The sequence below is a fragment of the Callithrix jacchus genome, chromosome 5 (genome assembly GCF_049354715.1).
Source record: "Callithrix jacchus isolate 240 chromosome 5, calJac240_pri, whole genome shotgun sequence".
NCBI lineage: Eukaryota > Metazoa > Chordata > Mammalia > Primates > Cebidae > Callithrix > Callithrix jacchus.
This window is the reverse complement of record NC_133506.1, coordinates 39,507,501-39,528,481: the sequence shown is the minus strand read 5'-3', so window position 1 is coordinate 39,528,481 and position 20,981 is coordinate 39,507,501. Positions and strand designations below refer to the sequence as shown.

General features: G+C 49.1%; 1 protein-coding gene across 4 annotated transcripts in view; it reads left to right on the top strand.

Annotated features, from left to right (window-relative positions):
* The window catches only part of JPH2 (junctophilin 2), a 77,455-nt gene that overhangs the window by 25,537 nt on the left and 30,937 nt on the right, over positions 1-20,981 (top strand). Inside the window, exons 2-3 of one of the 4 annotated variants that reach the window (XR_004742878.3) lie at positions 4-171; positions 1,995-2,133. Coding sequence is in view for 3 of the 4 variants with exons in the window: in XM_054255389.2 (XP_054111364.1) it covers positions 1,995-2,784; positions 6,292-6,397 (896 nt within the window). In the remaining variant the exon portion in view is untranslated. Of the gene's footprint in view, positions 1-3; positions 172-1,994; positions 2,785-6,291; positions 8,137-20,981 lie in introns of those variants that run through there. The other 3 variants (XM_035298664.3, XM_054255389.2, XM_003732833.6) reach the window with 3 other exon arrangements.

The following is a 20,981-nucleotide window of genomic DNA, read 5'->3' as shown; positions in this document are numbered from 1 at the left end:
CAGATACACCCAGGATCAATACTTTGCATCCTTCAATCCAATCAAGTTGATACTCAGCATTAACCATCGCAGGGGTGCAGAATATGTCTCATTGTGCAAAGACTTGAAGGATATCTGGAGGAAAAGAGTTCCAGGAAGAGGGTAGAGCCGTGCAACAGCAGGTCTGCTGGGGTGAGCTTAAGAGTCCCTGCCATGGTTGTTTACCCAGCCATCTTGCTCCTGGACATTTAGTAGGAGGAAGACCTTTCGGTTTTTATTAACCAGAAAGAACGTATCAGCTTGCGTTTTAAAAAAAACAAGAAGGCTCAGATTTTCTGTCTTTGGTGCACTGAATGTTATGTATTAGGTACTGTTCTATATGTTGGAGGTACAAAGATGAAAGCAGAGAACTGCCTTTCAGTGGCACTGCCATGGGAGAGAAAGACCAAGACGGTGGCCCAGCTGTGTGGGGGGCGAATGAGGGGAGATGTGAGCTGGAGGTGGTTGTGTACCATCTAAGAGGACACAAATTTCCAAGGTGACATCTGGAGCTATTGAGGGGAGGGGAAGGGGTTGGGGATATATTTGGGGGGATCAGCAGGACATAGATGGCAGTTTAAAAACACCAGATGATGCAATCATCTAGAGAGAATAGGAGAAGGTTTTGGATGAGCCCTGGGGAGAACCACATGTCAGGATGGGGGTGAAGGATGAAATTATTTTGGCAGCTGTGTATCAGCTTGTCATACAACTCAGGTGACCTCACACATGAGCACAGCTTTGTAGAGCCACAGTCTCACACACATATCTTTGCTTTCAGAGTTTTTCAGAGACATTAACTCGTTTAAACCTCAAACAAACAAACAAAAACAAACAAAATACCCTAGGAGGTAAGAGGCAGTTATTATCTCTGGCAGATGAGGAAGCTAAGGCACAGGGAGGTTAAGTCAGTTGCCCAAGGTCACACAACTAGTAAAGGCAGAGGCAGGATCTGGACCCAGGGGCCCTGGCTCTGCAGTCTGTGTTCTAAACCACTACTCTCTACTGCCTCTCCACGCACATACAACTTGCATGGCTACTAACAAAGCATCTCAGTCCCAGCAGCTCACGGACTTGTGTACAGGCAGGACCTAGGTTGCCAACACCTTGTACACACCACTAGCCTTCCTCCATATGGTCTCACCTGGTCTCAGTGTCTCAGTTTCATTGATGCCCACCACACACTCAGTCTGGAGTGCTACATATTACTTTGTTCTTTGGCACTCTGATAGCCTTGCACACTCAGAACCTCATACACATCCAAAATGTCACCTCCATGAGATCTCAGGCACTCACCCACTGTGCACACACTGCACTGCACGCTCATGATTTGTGTGTGTGTGTGTGTGTGTGAGAGAGAGAGAGAGGGTCTCAGTCTGTAGCCCAGGCTGGAGTGCAATGGCACAATCATGGCTCACTGCAGCCTTGACCTCCGAGGCTCAGGTGATCCTCCCACCTCAGCCTCTCTAGTAGCTGGGACCACAGGTGCATACCACCACGCCTGGCTGATTTTTGCAGAGAGAGGTTTCCCCATGTTGCCCAGGTTGGCCTTGAACTCCTGAGCTTGAGAGATCTGCCCACCTCGGCCTCCCAAAGTGCTGGGACTACAGGCATGAGCCACCTCCCCGGCCTCATGATCTTATATAGTCAAAAGACATCGATATGCATGCCCACAGTGTCTTGTACACACGATCTTGCACACATACACACAGAGCTCCAGGCTCTCCAACATTCACACTATCATGCGAACTCACTGGCTTATCCGTACATGAGCTGTGACCTTACCATGTTCCCACCAACGGAAATTTTCCCACCATCGTGCAAGCTCCTCCTGGCTGACCCACTTGTGTTACTGCACACTCTAATAGGTTCACACTCCCCCACCCCGCCTTGCTCACTCCTGCCCTCACCCTCCCAGGCCACTGTGCACACGCGCCCTCTCCTTGCCCACTGACGCGCCCTCTCCTCGCCCGCAGGGACGTACCAAGGCCAGTTCACCAACGGCATGCGCCACGGCTACGGCGTGCGCCAGAGCGTGCCCTACGGGATGGCCGTGGTGGTGCGCTCGCCGCTGCGCACGTCGCTGTCGTCCCTGCGCAGCGAGCACAGCAACGGCACGGTGGCGCCGGACTCGCCCGCCTCGCCGGCCTCCGACGGCCCAGCGCTGCCCTCGCCCGCCATCCCACGCGGCGGCTTCGCGCTCAGCCTCCTGGCCAACGCCGAGGCGGCCGCGCGGGCGCCCAAGGGCGGCGGCCTCTTCCAGCGGGGCGCGCTGCTGGGCAAGTTGAGGCGCGCAGAGTCGCGCACGTCCCTGGGCAGCCAGCGCAGCCGCGTCAGCTTCCTCAAGAGCGACCTCAGCTCGGGCGCCAGCGACGCCGCCTCCACTGCCAGCCTGGGCGAGGCCGCCGAGGGCGCCGACGAGGCTGCGCCCTTCGAGGCCGACATCGACGCCACCACCACCGAGACCTACATGGGCGAATGGAAGAATGACAAACGCTCGGGCTTCGGCGTGAGCGAGCGCTCCAGCGGCCTCCGCTACGAGGGCGAGTGGCTGGACAACCTGCGCCACGGCTACGGCTGCACCACGCTGCCCGACGGCCACCGCGAGGAGGGCAAGTACCGCCACAACGTGCTGGTCAAGGACACCAAGCGCCGCGTGCTGCAGCTCAAGAGCAACAAGGTCCGCCAGAAGGTGGAGCACAGTGTGGAGGGTGCCCAGCGCGCTGCTGCCATCGCGCGCCAGAAGGCCGAGATCGCCGCCTCCAGGTAGGACAGCGGTGATGGGGGTGGAAGGGGTTGCCTTTGGTTGGGGAAGAGGGGCCTGGGGCAGGGTAACTTAGAAGGCCCTGTCTCCAAGCCTGATTCTGCTTCTTTTACCCCCATCACCTTCAGAGGGTTAACTGGAGGCGCTTCAGGAGCTGGTGCCTCCTGTTCACTCATCCATCATCCATCACTCAACTACACCCAGCCCTCCATTGACTTAACCCTTCCACTCACTCAGCCTCTCTAATATGCTCCTGGACAACCATCTCTCCAGTCATCCACCCATCCCCCCACCCATTCCACTTCCTGTTTACCCACCCAGCCATCTAGTCAAACATCTATCCACACATCCTGGCAGTCAATCACCAGACGCCCACCCAAATCCACCCAATTCCTTCATTCACTAACTTCTCTAACACTCACTGAACAACCCCTCTACCCACCCAGCCACCCCCGGTCCCACATCATCATCTACCCAAACAACCACCCATTCACTCAAAGATTGACTCATCTCTTCCATCCAACCTCCCCAATTTTTAATCCTTTTACCTTCCCAGCCAGCTAATCACTCATCCATCCATTGATTCAACCACCCATCCAACTACCAAGATGCCCTTCTAAACATACAAACACCCTTTCAGCCACTCACCTGTCCCTTCATCCACCAATCACCTGCATTCACTCAGCTGCTTCCAGCCACCTGGCCATCCATCTTAACATCCAGCCACACATCCATTCACTCAAGTACTTCCATTGATTCACCCAGCAATGCTTCAGTCCATTAAAACAACATGCACTCCCACCCACCGGGTAATCCAACCAGCCACCAGGTAATCCAACCAGCCAGCCAGCCACCTCTCTTACTCAACCACACTTCCATCCAGCAATCTGTCCACACTTCCATTCATTCAGCCACCCCCACCTATCCATCCACCCATGCATCCATCCACGTTCCCATCCACTAAACACCAACCGGATCATCTACATTCAAACCCCTTTAAGTCTTCTCTTTGTACTTCACATAAAGTTCTAATGTTTCACATAAAGTTCCAAACATTTATGGCACCTACTAGGTACAAGTCAGTTCTAAGTGGTTCACAGATATTGACTCACTCAGTCCCTTTAATGTTTGAGAGGTGATTAATCGTTATGATAGGTACTATGTTAATTTCTGTTTTGCAGATGAGATAAGTGAAGCTCAGATAGATAAGATGACTTGTCCAAAATCACCCAGTTAGTGAGTGGCCTTTTATAATCTGGTTCCCACCCTCTTACCAGACTTATTTTTTTCTCATTCTTTCCCTGAGCTTGGATTTTTCTTCCCTCTGTGCTGCTTCTTCCTTCTTTAGTTCCTCCTGCCACAGAGCTTTAGTTCATACTGGTTCCTTTGCTGCCCACATGACTTCTACTCCTTCGGAGGTCAGGGCAACCCTGATCCCCTTAGAGAGCTGCTGAGGTTCACTGTCAGCTGCTGTTCTGTCCTTAGAACGCCTCACAGATGCAGCTTTACATGACTTACATGATTTGTTTTTAACCCACCACTTAAATAAGATTCCTTGTGTGCCAGTTCTGAGGTCTTTACCTACATTAATTACCTACAGTAACTACCTGAAGAGGTAGATATTGTTCTTATTCTCATTTTGCAAATCCGGAGTGAGCTGCAAGGACAGCAGTGGTGTGGTCTGGCAGGAGGATGGTAAAAGGCACTCACCTGTCCTGGGCTGTAGCAATTCTCTTGGGAAGCGGTAAATGGCCTGGGCGGGAGAGGGGCACATGATCTTCAGAGTTAAGCAGGCCTAGGGCCAAATCTTGGCCCTGCCATTTTTTAGCTCATTGATCTGGGCAGATCAGTTGGCCTGAGTGTCAGTTTCTCATCTGTGGCACTGCCATTTCTTAGTTGTATGTCCTTGGCCAGATCTGTTTTCTTCTTCTCTAATCTCAGTGGTCTCATCTATAAAGACAAGTTGGTCTAAGGGTTAGGAAAGACAGTGCAGGTCAGGTGGCTCACAATCCTGTTGTGAGGTGAGTTCGCCTGGGAAGTGGACTTTGAGATGAAGATTAACATGCAGGAAATGCATAAGGAGCACTCTCTGGGTCAACACTTGTGGGGAAGGGAAGAAGGCCAGATTGGGCAGTGGGAGACTGGTTGCAATGCAGTCTCAACAAAGCCTCAGCCAACCATAAGGGGTGCTCTGCAGTGGAGATAGCCTTCAAAGTCATCCCAAGTTGGGATGAGGGAGCTGGATCTTTAAACCCTCCACATTTGTATGCAGGCTACCCTCTGGAAGGAGGCTGGACTGGGGCTGGACAGCTCTCTTCAGCCAAGGGCAATCCCTGGAGAGGGCTGGCAGCTGGCAACTGTCTGAGTACCTGGGAGTGGGAGAAATAAGTCCTTCAGTCCTGACGGGGAATCCGGGTGGCCCATCATAGTCACCACTACAGTCCCGGACATCAGACATGGTGTCATTGTCATCATACAATGAATTCATTTTATGGATGTAGAAACTGAGGCCCAGAGAAGGAATGTAATATGCCCAAGACTACCTGACAAGCAAGTGGGAGAACCCAGGCATCAACTTCTAGCTTTCTGATTCTAAAACTTTAACTAGCACATCTTGCTAATGCTCAACTTTGTAAACTTTAAATTGCTCTAAATGTGTGAACAGTTGGCATCATTAAGGGGGACAGAAGGCATGGGAGATTTTCTTAAGACTTCTTGGTTAGATGCAACTATGGTTTGAATGTTTATTCCCTCCAAAACTCATGTTGAAATTGTCGTTGTAATATTAAGACACGGGACCTTTGAGAGATGCTTAGTCCTGAGACTAATGCCCGAGTGGTGATTAACCCTCATGGGTAGGATTAAATCCATTATAAAAGAGTGGGGTTGACTCCTTTTTGCCTTTTGGCACTCCTGCCTTCTGCTCTGTGAGGATCCAGCCTTCCTCCCCTCCAGAGAATGCAGCATGCAGGGTGCCATCTTGGAGGAAGATAATGGCCTCTCCAGACCCTGAACCCACTGGTGCCTTGACTGTAGACTTCATCTAAAAATGACCCAGTCCTAGATATTCTGGTAAAGGACCAGGATTATGACCAGATGGTCATATAATTGACTGTCTAAACCTGAACACCTCTATGAGTAAAAGGGAGCACTTTTTAAAAATAAAACTTTTAGGTAGAAGTAATTTTAGATTTACAGAAAAGTTGCAAGGAGACTACAGACAGTTCCTATACACTCTATCCATTTTCCCCTAATGTTAACTTCTCACATTATCATAGTACATTTGTCAACGCCAACATGGCACATAACTCTTCACTGAACTCCAGACTTTATTTGCGTTTCACTAAATTTCCCATGAATGTCCTTCCTGTTTCAGGATTTCACGCAGGATCGCACATTGCATTTAGTTGTCAGGTCTTCTTTGTCCCCTATGGTCTGTGACAGTTTCTCATTCTTTCCTTTTTTTGTAAGTCCTTGACAGGTTTTTTTTTTTTTTTTTTTTGAGGCAGGGTCTCACTGTGTGGCCCAGGCTGGAATGCAGTATCACCATCTCGACTCACCGCAACCTCTGCCTTCTGGGTTCAAGCGATTCTTGTGCCTCAGTCACCAAAGTAGCTGGAACCATGGGTGTGTGCCACCATACCTGGCTAATATTTGTATTTTTTGCAGAGACAGGGTTTTACCATGTTGGTCAGGCTGTTGTCAAGCTCCTGGCCTCAAGTGATCCTCCTGCTTTGGCTTCCCAAAGTGCTCATATTACAGGTGTGAGCCACACGCCAAACCCAACAGTTTTGAGGAATACTGGTGAGATGGTTTGTAGAGTGTCCCTCAATATAGGTTTGTCTGATATGTTTCTTATAATTAGACTGAGGTTATAGATTTGGGGGAAGAAGACCACAAAGTAAAGTGCCCTTTTCATCACATTGTAATGGGGACACATGATATGAACATGACTGATTACTGAGGATATTAACTTTGATCTCTTGGCTAAGGTGGGTCTTCCAGGTTTCTCTGATGTCTGGCTCCTATTTCCTCTTTTCCCATTCTACCCTTTGTAATTCAGACACTCAGTGCAGCCCACACTCAAGAGAGACAAAGGTCTGAAATTCAGCTGCACCAGATTTTGGAGGGGGCAATATCTACCTATATTATTTGAAATTCTTCTGTTTGGAAGATTTGCTCCTTCATCCAAAGGGAACATTTTTAATAATTACACTAAATGTATCTAATTATGACAAGTGTAAGCCCAGACTCCCGGGCCACCCTGGGACACTTAGGCAGAGAACAGCAGGAAAGAGCTTAGGTTCTTAATTCAAAAGACCATGAATTAGAAATGCAGCTCTTCTCCTGCAGAGCTGTGTGACCTTGCTCAAGTTCTTCACTACTCTGACCCTGCGATCCTCTTTCCTCAGAGAAGTAGGTGAGCTAATGCCTGTAGAATGCTTGGCACAGGGCAGCCAGCAGTAAAGACGTTCGTTGCTACAATCTAACATTTGATTTTAAAGGTGAGGAAGTGGAAGTTTTGGGAGAAGGAGGAATGCCCCCTTATTTTCCTTGCCCTCCTGGTCTTTCCTGCCAATGCCTGTGCCCTTGCACGTGGAGGTGTCGAGCTCCCTCCGAGAAGGCTGGCAGGCCCACAGCCGGGAAGTGAGCCTGGGGACTGAGCAGTTGGGACCCAGCTTCTCGCATGCAGTGGTGCTGTGAGAGCCCCGGGGGATTTGCATTCCTTGTGTGTCTGAGACAGGAGTCCTGCCTGCCCACGGAGCTGTTGCCATGGATGGGGGTGGCTGCCTGGATGGGTTTCAAGCTTCAGGCTGAATTTCCAATTAAGGGAATTTTGGGGTCAGGAGGAAAAGCAGGATTGTGGTCATCTTCCTCAGGGACTCTCCCCAGTCCTGGGCTTCATGAGTAATCTGGCAGCAGATAGACAGAAAGCATCCCCAGCAGCCACAGCCTCCTCACACCCAGACAGGCCCTGGTTCTCTCTCCATCGTGGCTTCCAGCTCCTCCCTCCGGGCTTATGTGGAACTTGTCAGCCCAGAGGCTACAATCAGGATATCTTTCCTAAGAGAAGGGAGAAGGATGAGACAGCTCTTCCCTGTAAAATGAGCTATGAATTGAAAAAGATTCTTAACCTAGATTGTCCAGTATGGTAGCCACGCGTCATACATGACACTAGGAATGTAGCTGGTTCAAATGGAGATGAGCTGTAAATGTGAAACATATCCTGGATTTCAAAGACTTAGTATGAAAAGAATGTAAACTAACCTATTAATAATTTTTAAAATATTGATTACATAGTGAAATGGTTATATTTTAGATATATCGGGTTTAACAAAATACATTATTAAAATTAATTGTGCTGTTTCTTTTTACTTTTTTGAAGGTGGCTACTAGAACATTTAAAATTGCATATGTGATGCATGTTATGTTTTCCTTGGACAGTGTCACTGTAGACCCATTCAGGGCCCTCAGAATAATCCCAACCCTGTCACTATGCAGTTGGGGAAACTGAGGTGCAGAAAAGGATCTAGATATACTCACATCCACAAAATGATCGGGAGGGAACTAGATTTATGTCTTCTGATTTTGTAGCTAAGAACTCTTTTGTGATGCCTTTTAAGGTCATAGATGCTGGATTGTGGAGGGAAGCTGGTATGTTTGGGGAGGTGCCTAAAGTTTTCAGGTTGTCATGCCAATACCCTGATAAATGCGTGTTTTCTGGAAGGAACACAGTGAGTGTTCAGAGTAAGGCTTAAACCCAGCCCCTTGCTTGCTATATCTTGTCTTCCCTCCAGACCTCAAATTTCTAATTTCTAAAAGACCCACCTTGAAAAGTTTTCACAAGGTTAAAGCAGAGCCTCTACATGAAGGATATATACACACGGCTCAGGGTTTACAAGCAGGAAGTAGCCTGTAAGTGTCAGCTGCCATTGCTGTTGTCTAGTCTTCTTGCTGTTGTGTCCCCATGGCAGAGGCAGGGGATGGCCTGTTCTCAGTTGCCCTAGGGTGTGAGGTTTGGAGCATCTCAGGTTTTGTACCAGGGTGACATCTGTCTGTCTTCTATCCCCCTCAACCCCCCACCTCCATCTCCCTACCATGCTGGCTCTGGAAATTCCCAAGTTGAGCACAGCTTAGAGTTGGCTTCTTCAGTTGCTGGGAGCTGAATTTCTCTGGTGAGCAGGAGCCACTGGAGGGAAGAGAGTCTGACACTGGATTAGGTCTCAGGGGGGCTCTTGATAATAATTGCCCAACTTTGAACCTGCTTATTGAATTTTTATTTAATACGCATTCATCTAGTCTTTATTTCTGGGGGCCAGGCATGATTTTAAGTGCCTTACATATGTTACCTTTTTTTAAATTTCCTTTTTGTGGAGAACAGGGTCTTGCTATATTGCCCAGGCAGGTCTCAAACTCCTGAGCTCAACCTATCCTCCCGCCTTGGCCTTCTTAAGAGCTGGGATTATAGGTGTGAGCTACTGTGCCCACTGGGAATGTATTATTTAATCCTCAAAACAACCCTGTGTGGGAGGTACTGTTATTTTTATTTTACAGATGAAAAAACAGGCACAGACAGGTTAAGTATCTCAAAGAGGTGGCACAACTGAGTCATGGCAGAGCTAGAACTTGAAGCCAGGTGACCTGGTTCTAGAATGCTCTTAGCCACAATCTGACCTTTGGTTGGTTTTCTTTCACAAACTTTAATAAGCACTTACTCTGCACCCGGCTTGTGCCAGGGTGCTGAGCACCCAGTGGTGAACCAGTGTGGGCAGTGTCCTCTGGGGACTCCTAGGTTGGGGACGAAGCCATGCAGGGATCGGACAGTCAGTGGCGGAGGACAGGGAGGAAGGAGCTGAAATTGGTGGGGTCCAATGGAAAGAGCAACTAACAATTCCAGAGGAGGTCTAGGAAAGCTCCCTGCAGGGCCACCTCTAGCTGGGAGTCTGCCAGGTGGAAAAGAGGAAAAGCAAGGTCATTCCAGGTAGAAGAACCAGCATGTGCAAAGGCATGGAGGTAGGAATGCACACGGTTTATTTTGGGAGCAGTGAGTCATCCAGAATGCTGAAGTGGGTGGGGAAAGATTAGAGATGAGGCGGAGAAGGCAGCCTGGGCCAGGTTAGGACTGGTTTTGAATGCCCGGTGGAGTGGAAGTCTGATGTTACAAGCTAAAAGTATCCAGGGGCCAGGCAGGCCACAGGTTTGTGTCCTACTCGCTAGAGGGTGGTGGGCTTATGGGAACCAGGTCTCCCGGGTCTCCGCAAGACCCCTTGGGTGGTGCTGCCCTTCCTACTAACGGCTGTCCCGGAGGAACATGGATTCAATGTTAGCACAGCTCTTGATTTTTCAAGACAAACTAGAGACTGGCATTTTGTTATAAAATCTTCCAGTTTTTGACTTTTCATTATGGGAAGGTGTGAAGCATATATATAAACAGAGAGAGTGGTAAACTGAACACACATGTACCCATTAACTGGATTTAATAATTGTTAGCAGTTTTGCCATATTTACTTCATCTTTTTGTTTTGTTTTGTTTTTGAGACAGGGTCTCACTTTGCAGCCCAGGCTGGGGCCCACTACCTGGGGCTCAAGTATCCTCCCACCTCAGCCTCCCAAGTAGCTGTAGTGCATGCCACTACAACTGGCTAACTAAAAAAAATTATTTGACCAGGCAAGGTGGTTCACACCTGTAATCCCAGCACTTTGGAAGGCCAAGGCGGGTGGATCACAAGGTCAGGAGTTCAAGACCAGCCTGGCTAATACAGTGAAACCCGTCTCTACTAAAAATACAAAACTTAGCCAGGCATGAGGGCAGGTGCCTGTAGTCCCAGCTACTCGGGAGGCTGAGGCAGGAGAATCACTTGAACCTGGGAGGCAGAGGTTGCCAGTGAGCTGAGGTGATGCCATTGCACTCCAGCCTGGGCAACAGAGCAACACTCCGTCTCAAAAAAAAAAAAAATTATTTGTAGAGATGAGGTCTTGCTATATTGCCCAGGCTGGTCTTGAATTCCTGGCCTCAGGTGATCCGCCTCCCAAAGTGCTGGGATTATAGGCGTGAGCCACCACCCCTGGCCTGTATTTGTCTTTTTGTTATTTATTGACTAGACTCTCAATTCTGTTCCAACAATCTATATACTTCAATCCTTATGCCAGAGGCTGGTCTTGATTACTATAGCTTTGTACTAAGTTTTAAAGTTGGGAAATGTGAGTACTCTAACTTGTTCTTCTTTTTCAAGATTATCTTGGATATTAAGATTATCTTGCATTTATTTATCAAGATTATCTTGCATTTCGATATGGATTTTAGCATTAGGTTGTCAATTTCTACAGGGGAAAAAAATGCCGCTGGGATTTGATAGGGATTTTCTTAAATCTGTAGATCAATTTAGGGAATGTTGTTCTTTTAACAATTTTAAGTCTTCCAATCCATGAACATGGAGCATTTCCATTGGTCTAAGTCTTTAATTTTTTCAGTGATGCTTTGTAGTTTTCAGTGTTCAATTTTATACTTATTTTGCTAAATTTGTTTCTAAATGTTTTATTCTTTTTGCTGCTACTTTAAGTAAAATTGTTTTTAATTTTTCTTTTCAGCTTGGGAGCTGTGTCATAAATCTCTTAGTCTAGAGCATCCTCCTCATTTTTTTTTTTTTTATAATTTGTCAGACTTATTCCTTATGATGCTGTTTAGTTTCTCTCTTTCCTATAATCCTGTAAATTCTATCTAGAAAGGATTCAGATTAGATTTTTCTGACATGAAAACTTAATAAATAGTTCTGGGTACTTGATACTGTATCACATCAGGGGGCACATAACATCTGGTTAGTGTGAAATCTTTCAATTCCTTTTTTCGGGTTCAAGCATATCTCATGTCTCAGCCTCCCCAGTAGTTGGAATTACAGGCATGCATCACCACTCCCAGCTAAGTTTTGTATTTTTAGTAGAGACGGGGTTTCGCCATGTTGGCCAGGCTGGTCTTGAACTCCCGACCTCAAATGATTCGCTGCTTCAGCCTCCCAAATTGCTGGAATAACAAGGCGTGCGCCACCATGTCCTGCGTGAAATCTTCCAGTTCTTAAGTACTTTGCATAACAAATTGGAGGACTTGGTTTAGGAGCAGGGGTTAGGGGGAAGAGGGTAGAAGAAGGTGGTGAAGAATAGGGTGGGGTCACAGGCAGTGGGATGGAGCAACAGGAAAATGGGGAGAGGCCCAGCACATCCTTCACTAAACCCCAAAGCTCTCACATCCATGCAGGAAAACCCACCATTGTGTGGCTACATACATACACATGCACACATACACACACTCACACACATGACAAATATTATGCAGGCCGGGCAAATCACGTATTTGTGCTTACGCAGCCCCTGCCCCCGCTTCGTGAGTGGGTAGCCATGAGAGCTGGGAGCGGCCTGCCCAAATGTGTATGACCATACCCGGATCATGGCTCTTGTCACGAGAATGAGGGGTTGTGTGGCAAGGGTCAAGCTGTAGTCTGGGCATCAGTGAGGCTGCTGCAGCGATCTGGGGAGATGGTGGAGACCTGAAATGTGGCAGAGCCACTGGAGTGGAGAGGCAGGGTCTGGTGGCACCATTAGGAGGCTGGCCAGGGGCTTGGGCTTCCAGAAGCCTGGGGCAGTTAGTCAAATTATCCTTTTTGTATTCTTCTTTTTTTTTTAGTTGGAGGAAGGAGAATGTTGATTTTTTGTTGTTGTTGTTGACACCGAGTCTCACTCTGTCACCCAGGCTGGAGTGCAGTGGCGCCATCTCAGCTCACTGCAACCTCCACCTCTCAGGTTCAAGCAATTCTCTGCCTCAGCCTCCCGAGTAGCTGAGATTACAGGCACCCACCACCACGCCCAGCTAATTTTTGTATTTTTAGTAGAGACAAGGTTTCACCATCTTGGCCAGGCTGGTCTTGAACTGCTGACCTTGTAATCCACCCATCTCGGCCTCCCAAAGTGCTGGGATTACAGTCATGAGCCACTGTACCTGGCCGAATGTTGATTTTCTAATTGGAGGAAGGGGAGTGTTGAGGTGACAGTCTGCCCACTGTTGAATCAGGGGGGTTGCAGGTGTTGAGAGATGTCTGCCTTAGATTGTGGGGGAGAAGGGAGGGGAAATGCCCAGCTCCAACATGCGGTGAAGGCCAGTAATGAGCCCAGGGCCACACGGCACCCCGAAGGGCAGCTCAGGTCACCTTCACCCAACACATTCTCCCTTTCTGCATCCAGGACGTTGTCAGCAGGTGGGAAAGAAATGAAGAACCCATTGTTTCCTTTCCTTGTTACCTCACCACATGCCCTTTCCTCATCTATCAGGGGAAGGCCATTGTGTCGGAAACAGAGGCAGCCACGTAGAGCAGAAGGAGCACTGGAATGAGAGTCAGGTGATCTGAGGACTGACTCAGCCTCAGCACTCATTTCCAGTCACATCTTCCAGCCTCAGCTGTCTCAGGGGATCCCAAGAGAGTGTGGATAATAATGGCCAACACTATTGGATGACGTTCATTGAGGACGTCATATGTGGCGGCCACTAAGTGCTCAGCTAAATTAACTCATCTAATTCTAACTTAGGCATATAGAGAAATTTTTTTTTTCCTTCGGGGGGGACAGGGTCTCACTCTGTCACCCAGTCGTGAGTACAGTGGTGTGATCTTGGCTCACTGCAACCTCTGCCTCCTGTGCTCAAGTGATTCTCCTGTCTCAGCCTCCCGAATAGCTGGGATTACAGGTACATGCCACTGCCACTGGCTAATTTTTGTATTTTTAGTAGAAACAGGGTTTCACCATGTTGACCAGGCTGGTCTTGAACTCCTGACCTCAAATGACCCACCTGCCTCAGCCTCCCAAAGTGCTGAGATTACAGGTGTGAGCACCATGCCCGGCTCTTGGTTTTCACATGCCCTCAGTCACACAGCTTGTAAGTGATAGAGCTGAAATTCTGGCCCTGATCTATCTATGCCGCCACTTCAGATACAGTGGGTTTCTCTTTCTCTTTCTTTTTTTCTTTTGTTACATTGCTCTAACATACCTGTCATTAAAATCCAAGGAAGATCTTACACATATGAAATCCAAGGAAGGTCATATGCATACAAAATAAAAAAGTGATAGATAAAACCCCCACTCTACTTCCACCCTCGTTGCACCTCTAAAGTGACCGTTTACGGTTCGCTTATAGAATTCTTCTACTTACTTACCTGTTCTGGTTTTGTTTTTGTTTTTCCTAAGTAGGACTACCCAGATGATGTTCTGTAACTTGTGTTTTTGATGTAATATGTTTTGAGATCTTTTTAAGTAATACACGGAGATGTATCTTCCTCTCTTATCAGCTGTATACTGGTCCGAAGTGCGGAGGTACCGTGATTCATTTAACCAGATCTCTTTTGATGGAGACTGAACCCATTTCATGTTTTTTTGATCACCAGTGAGGCTGCAATGAACAGCCTTGGACCAATATCCTTGCTCACAGGACTGGTTAAAGGAATGCCCCAGCCAGGCAATGTATCCCATCAGGGACATTCAAGCAGCACTGGAACACATTGGGAATATAATGGTAATTCACGCGGGTCTTTGCAAGGGACTGACTCTCCTGACATTTACTGTCAAAGTGTCAATTTGGTTCCTCTTGATAGGGACCAAATTGAGTGAATTCAGCAAAAATCCAACCAACCCCATCCAGTGTCTCACCCCACCCTCCAGTATATGTTCAACAAATATTTAAAGAATAATCGTTGCAAGAGACATGCAGATGAAACTTTATGGATTAAATTCTTAAAAGGAGAATTTTGGGGGCAAGAGAAATGTACATTTTAATTATTATCAGAACCCAAGTTAAATCCAAAAGGGTTGCACTCAGTTTATAACTTCCCACCAGTACATGAGTGAAGTCTTCTCACACCCTGGCTGCCGGAGCTATGTGCAATGAGTCTTTTGCATCTTTGCCAAACTGAAGAAAATCTGGTGTTCCATGAACCCAGTGTCCACCTGCAACACTCCTCCAAACAACTGCCCATAGCCGCAGAGGCTACATCTGTCCTCTTTCTCAGTGTCTCTGGCTCGCCTCCTGAGATGCCTGGATAGGTTGGAGTTTCCACTAAGTGAGACTGAATTCCCTGAGGATGAGCTTAAAGTGTTGGAAAGGCCCCCGACCCTGAACCTGCACTTTACCATATCCATCCTTTGTGAATTACCAGATGGACAAAATCCCTTTGTGCCCAGAAACTGAGGTGCAGGAGTGAATGGAATTTCCTGAGTTGTCAGACCCGGATTCTCGCGACATACACAAGGCAGCTGTGACTCCGAGGCTGAGTGGTCTGGGGAGAGAGAGAGGAGCTTGCCTGGGTCCCTGGCAGCAGGGCGATGTTAGAGAGCTACAGTGACCATGCATTTGGGGGAGCCAGGTCTTCCACGCTTGGAGTGTAGAGAACTAGAGAAAAGACCCAGCATGCCCCCTTCAGTCCTCAGAAAAAGCTGGTAAGAGCTGGAAGGTGCCTTAGGAAAGAGGAGGCCCAATGTGCTCATTTCACAGATGGAGAAACTGAGGCCTAGCAAGGTGCAGAGACCCAGCTAGGGTTGTACAGTGAGTCCGGGTCAGAGCAGAGATGAGTGTGGCTGGTAGGCAGGGTGAGGGAGGCTCTTGTGAAGCCTCAGTTGGCTTCTGGGTCACAATTAATAAATCAAATGAAAGAGGACAGAGCTCTTCGAAGTGGAAAGGAATGTTTTTATCCCTCCACCCTTATAAGCAGTGCTTAGGGCCTAGCTCCAGAATGTTTCCAGCTTTACTTTTCATTTTTTGTGTGTGTGTGTGTGAGTCGGGAGTGAGTCTTGCTCTGTGGCTCAGGCTAGAGTTCAGTGGTGCAATCTTGGTTAGCTGCAGCCTCCTCCTCCCAGGTTCAAGCGATTCTCCTGCCTCAGCCTCCCCAGTAGCTGGGACTATAGGCACTCTGCCATGCCCAGCTAACTTTTGTATTTTTTTTAGAGATGGGGTTTCACCGTGTTGGCCAGCCTGGTCTTGAACTCCTGACCTCAGGTGATCTGCCTGCCTTGACCTCCCAAAGTGCTGGGATTACAGCCATGAGCCATTGTGTCTGGCCCAGCTTTACTTTTTAGCCCAAGTGGCAGAGTCAGAGAACATACAGGCCAGCAGCCTGTGCCTTTGGGAGAAAAACATCCAGGTCCCACAGATGCAAGGGTTTCCCCACAGTGAGACCAGTGCCTGCTCCTGGCTCCTGAGCTGAGCCCCAGGGATTCGGTTCAGTGCTGGAAGGGCCCAGACCAAGAGTGTTGAGAGAACAGTAAAAATGAGAATGCTAGTGGGGGCCCCGGGTCAATGAGAGTTGAGGCCAGGGTCGGGCAGTCTGGGCTCTAGTCCTGCACTCTTACTGGCTTTGGGCAAGTGGCTTTCCCCTAAGCTTCCCGTACTTCCATTTATTTCTTCATCTCTAAGGTGTGGGGATCATGAGAGAAACTTCCTCGTGGGGCCTAGGAGAGGGTCAAGTGGCTGTTGATAAATGTGCAGCGCTGGGAGCAGTGCTTGGCATGGACAGGGCATCTCCCAGTGCCCCCTTCCCACCGCTGCCTGCCAGCCTCTACACTGAGGCCCCTTCTGTGCCCTGCTTCATCTTAGCCTCATGAAGGAGGTGCTATTTATTATATTAGCCCTTTTCACAGATGAGAAAACCAGTTCAAACTCATAAGAGAACTGACACAGCCAGGCTCCACCTTCTTCACCATGATGGGAAGAGAAAGTCTCTTAGCTGCTGCCAGGCTGACACTCCATGCCTAGACCTCGGTGCCCAGCCATGCTGTTGAATGCCATAGTGATTGAGAGTGCAGGCTGGGGCTCTGGGGAATTGATGCTCAGATCCCACTCTGTCACTTGCCCACCAAGTGTCCTCAGTCTTCCCTGAGCCTCCCTTTCCTTGTCTGTAGAATGGGGACAGGAATAGCCCTGCCCCCACCCCGCCAGTTATGGTGAGGACGATATGAGGCGATGTTTGTAGAGGGCTTTGTGTGGTCATGGCATTCGGTGGGTACTGGGTAAGGAGAGACCGTGGGCAGTTTTATCATCGTTCTTACCCGGAGCCCGGGATGAGTGGAATGTGGCAAGGCCGGCTGTCTCTTTTAAGTTTCATCCTTCCCCAAATGCTGCTTCTCTCCCTGGGTTTCCAAAGCCCGGTCCAACTTCCACCTGACTTCCTAAGTCCACACCAGTGAGTCCCTGCCACTGGGTGGGGAGTTAAAAATAAAGCCTGTCTTTAAATCCTTCAAGTAAACACCCAGCTCTCTAAAATTAGCCCCTATGCAACAGGTCTTCACAGCCAGGTGGGGCTTGAGGGATGGAACTTGGTGAGGCTGGTTCCCAAAACCAGGCATGACCCAAGCCTGGCCTCCATGTCACCCCTCCTTGCTTCTCAAGCCTCTGGTTCTTTGGGGAGCCAAGCACCCCCTATTTGGCTCCAGCCCCTATTTGTCTCTCTCTCTCCACTGCCACCAGCCCACTGCAGGCCAGCAGCCCCTCTCACTGCTCCTCCCCAAGGGCCCCTCACTGATTTTCATGCCTCCTTCTGCCCCCGTACTGTTCTCCACACAATAGCCAGCATGACCTTTAAAAAATACCAGCCTGCATATGCCACGCTGCTGCACAAAACTCTCACGGAGCACTTGGCTTGGGTTCCTGCAAAAGCAGAGCCTGAGACAAGGATTCAGGTGCAGATAGTTTATTTGGGAGGTGATTCCAGGAGGAAGAAGCTGAGAGGGAGTGAGTGGGGAGCTTGAGTGAGGGAAGGACAGGCAGTGCAGGTGTGTGTTATTGAGGCATCACTGCAGACCACGGGGACTGGATCCAGCTCAGACCTCAGGACCTGCAGCATTGCCCACCTGAAGGATGGACAGAGGCTCCAGTGCCACATTCACTGGGAGTTTCCCAAGCAGCAGAGGGTAAAGGGGCCTCCTGCAGCCTTAGAGCAGGCTCTGGGCAGGAAGCGGATAGCTGTGCTTTGTGTGAAATCCTGACAGTGCTGGGTAAGTCTGACCTTACATGGAACTGACCTCCACAGCTACGGGGGAAACTAGGGGTAGACACAGGAGCTGGGATGCAGGCACCAGGGGTGCTGCTTTTAGGAGAAATTCCAGATTCCTTACTTTGGCCCCAAGTCCCTTCCTTTCTGGCTCCATTTACCCCACCAGCCTTGTCTCATACCACTCTCCCCATCGTTTGCCTTCAGCCGTGTTTGCTCCAACGGGCTGTTCTCTTTGCTGCCTGTAGTCCTTTGCACATGCCATTCCCTTGCCCAAAATGCTTTTCCTTTGCTCCCTCACTAACACCTACTCTTTTCATCTGGCTTCACTGAGCTTGACTGTTACGCCCTCAGGGGAGCTCCGAGCTCCCTTCTAGTCTGGGTTCCCTGTTTTCTGTGCCCCTGGTACCCCAGACCCAGGTGCCAGCACCTGTCATAGCACCCAGCAAGTGTGTGTGGCCCAGGAAGCCTGGTTGACTGGCGAATGTCAGGCCTTAAACACCCTATAATGGGAAGAACCCATAGCAAGGGCACCCTCCATTTCACTAATTTCAGCCTTGAAACACAGGCAGCAAGAACTTATTGAGAGCCTGCTCCGTGCCAGGTAATGTTCTAGGCTCTTGGGGAAGAAAACCTGAAGATCCCGCCTTCATGGCGTTTGCCCTCCCAATGGGGAGACAGACAACAGATGCACATAAAAGACAGAACCTGTGGTTGGGCAAGCCGCCTTTCAAAATATGTGGTCAGGGTGGCCTCACTGAGGAAGGCCTCATTGACATTGAAGCAGAGACATGGAATTGAAAGAGTTGGCCAGGGGGCTGTGTGAGGGAGAGCCACAAAGGAGAGGGAGGGGCCAGGGAAGGCTTTGAGGTGGGCATATGTTTGGCATGCTCTGGGGACACTGAGGAGGCCAGTGGAGCTGAAGCGGAGTGACGGGGAGGACAGTAGTGGGAGGAAAGGCCAGAGAGAGTGTGGGAAGGTGGCAGGGATGGATGACAATGTGGTACAGTATGGGAGCCACCAGCAACCTGTGGCTATTTCAAGTTAAGTTAACTGAAGTTAAAGAAAGGAAAAGTTTCCTTCCTCAGTCTCATTATCCATGTTTCAAGTGTTCGATGGCTGGGACAGCGCAGAGACAGAACATGTTCCTCATCCCTGAAAGTTCTATTGGATGGTGCCCTCGGGGGCCTTGCAGGTCACAGTAGGGCATAAGCACTTGCCCATACATAACCAGGCATGTATCCTGGGGGCCTTTCCTCACCTCCCAAAGTGGCAATGATGAAAGCATGCAAGGCCATTTGGTCCATCCCCAGCCAGTGTCAGAACGCCCTTCCCATCATCCTGCCAAGTGGTCATTCAGTCACTCAGTCACTGCTTCTGTCTCTCCAGGCATGGGGAGTTCACTGTGTCTCGAGGTGGTCTAGGCCTGCTTTTGACAGATTTGCCTTTTGGATTTGCTGAAACCAGAAGGGTTTTTACTTCTCTGTAGCTTCTACCCACGGGTCCCAGTGCTTGAGGACTGTGTAAATTAGAACTGTGCTCAGCTGCAGGTAAGAGAAGCTTCCTGTGGCTTGATATGGTGGCTCCTGCCTGTAATCCCAGCCCTCTGGGAGGCAGAGGCAGGAGGATTGCTTGAGGCCAGGAGTTTGAGACCAGCCTGGACAACACAGTGAGACCCTGTCTCTACAAAAAAAATTTAAAAATAAAAATATTGGCTAGGCATAGTAGCATGCATCTGTAGTCCCAGCTACACAGGAGGATTCCTTGAGCCCAGGAGTTCAAGGCTTCGGTGAGCTATGATCACATCCCTGCACTCCAGCCTGGGCAACAGAGCAAGACCCTTTCTCTAAAAAATAATTCTTAAAAATAAGCTGCTTTACCACCTCACCCATTGGGCTTATTTTCTCACATAATTTGATCAGAGAGGCTGTGCCAGGCTGAGTGGCAGCTCCATGATGTCCTCAGGGACCTGCCTCCATCTGCCTTTCCCACCCGCTGTCCTTAGAGGGTGACTTTTGTCCTCACACTCAGAGAGAGCCACCGCATGCCCAGCTTCACCTCTGCATTCCTGACAGCAGAGGTTCAAATGCAACAGTTTTTCTCCATGCAGAAGTGAAGCCACTGCAGGGATTTTCCCTTCCCTAAATGTAGAGAAGGGGAAGGTGAATATTTTAGCCAGATGCGTTGCTTCCTTGAACAAATTAGGCTTCTGTTAGTGGGAAAGAGGGAGAGGATGGCTGTTTGGTGAGAAGCTAGCAATGTCTGTCTCAGCGTCCTAGCAGAGGTTTGAAGACGGTGACCTTAACATCCCGAGTTGTCCATGGTCACCACATCTCTAGGCCCTTCACTGCACCTCTGTTTTCACAGCTTCTCACTCTCTCCATTTTCATACGGAGAAACAGAGGCACAAACATCGTTCATGGTCAAGAACCCAGGCTTTGGAGTCAGATAATACTCATTTCTTGGGCAGGTCACTTCCCTGAGCCTCAGTTTCTCCAACTGTGGGAGGTAGTAGAAATTGATATAGCACTTACCACTGAGGGTAAAATGAGATATAATCCGTGTCAAATACTGCACACCACAGTCATTCAGTAGTGGCAGTTTAAAAAACTTATCCTAGCTATGCTTACTCTTGCTTCAGTGATTCCTCCTGATGTTACTGAAGAAGAACCAGAGAGCCTATATAGGGTGAGATCTCTGGGGATTGCCCACGTGTTTCCATAATCCCAGTGATCACCCAGCAAGAACCTCTCTCCTTAGGATGCTAGAGGATGTGTGCAATAGGACAAGATAGGAGGAAGGGGCAGCAGTAGGGATCCATTTCCAGAGCTACCTTTGGCCCAGCCATATCCTTGTGGGGACCTATCGCATTGCTGCTGCAGCACTGTTCCCATCAGCCCTGGCTTCCTGTGGCCCTGTCTGGGAAGGGGGTGCTCCTACAAAGTCATGGCAGCCTGGTGCCCAAACTGTCATCCCACGGGACTTGCTATAGCTTTGCCAGAAGCCTGGCTCAAGGGGTGGAGGCCCCTGGAGCTCTGACCCACCACGTGGAGGGTGGGAAATACCGCAGAGCGGGTTCTCTAGAAGGGATTTGTCAGAGGCTAAACTGAGGTGCACCCTGGGCTCAGACTGCACTGTCCTTTCCTGACCACCCAGCTGGGATGGATATAGAGACAGGGTCA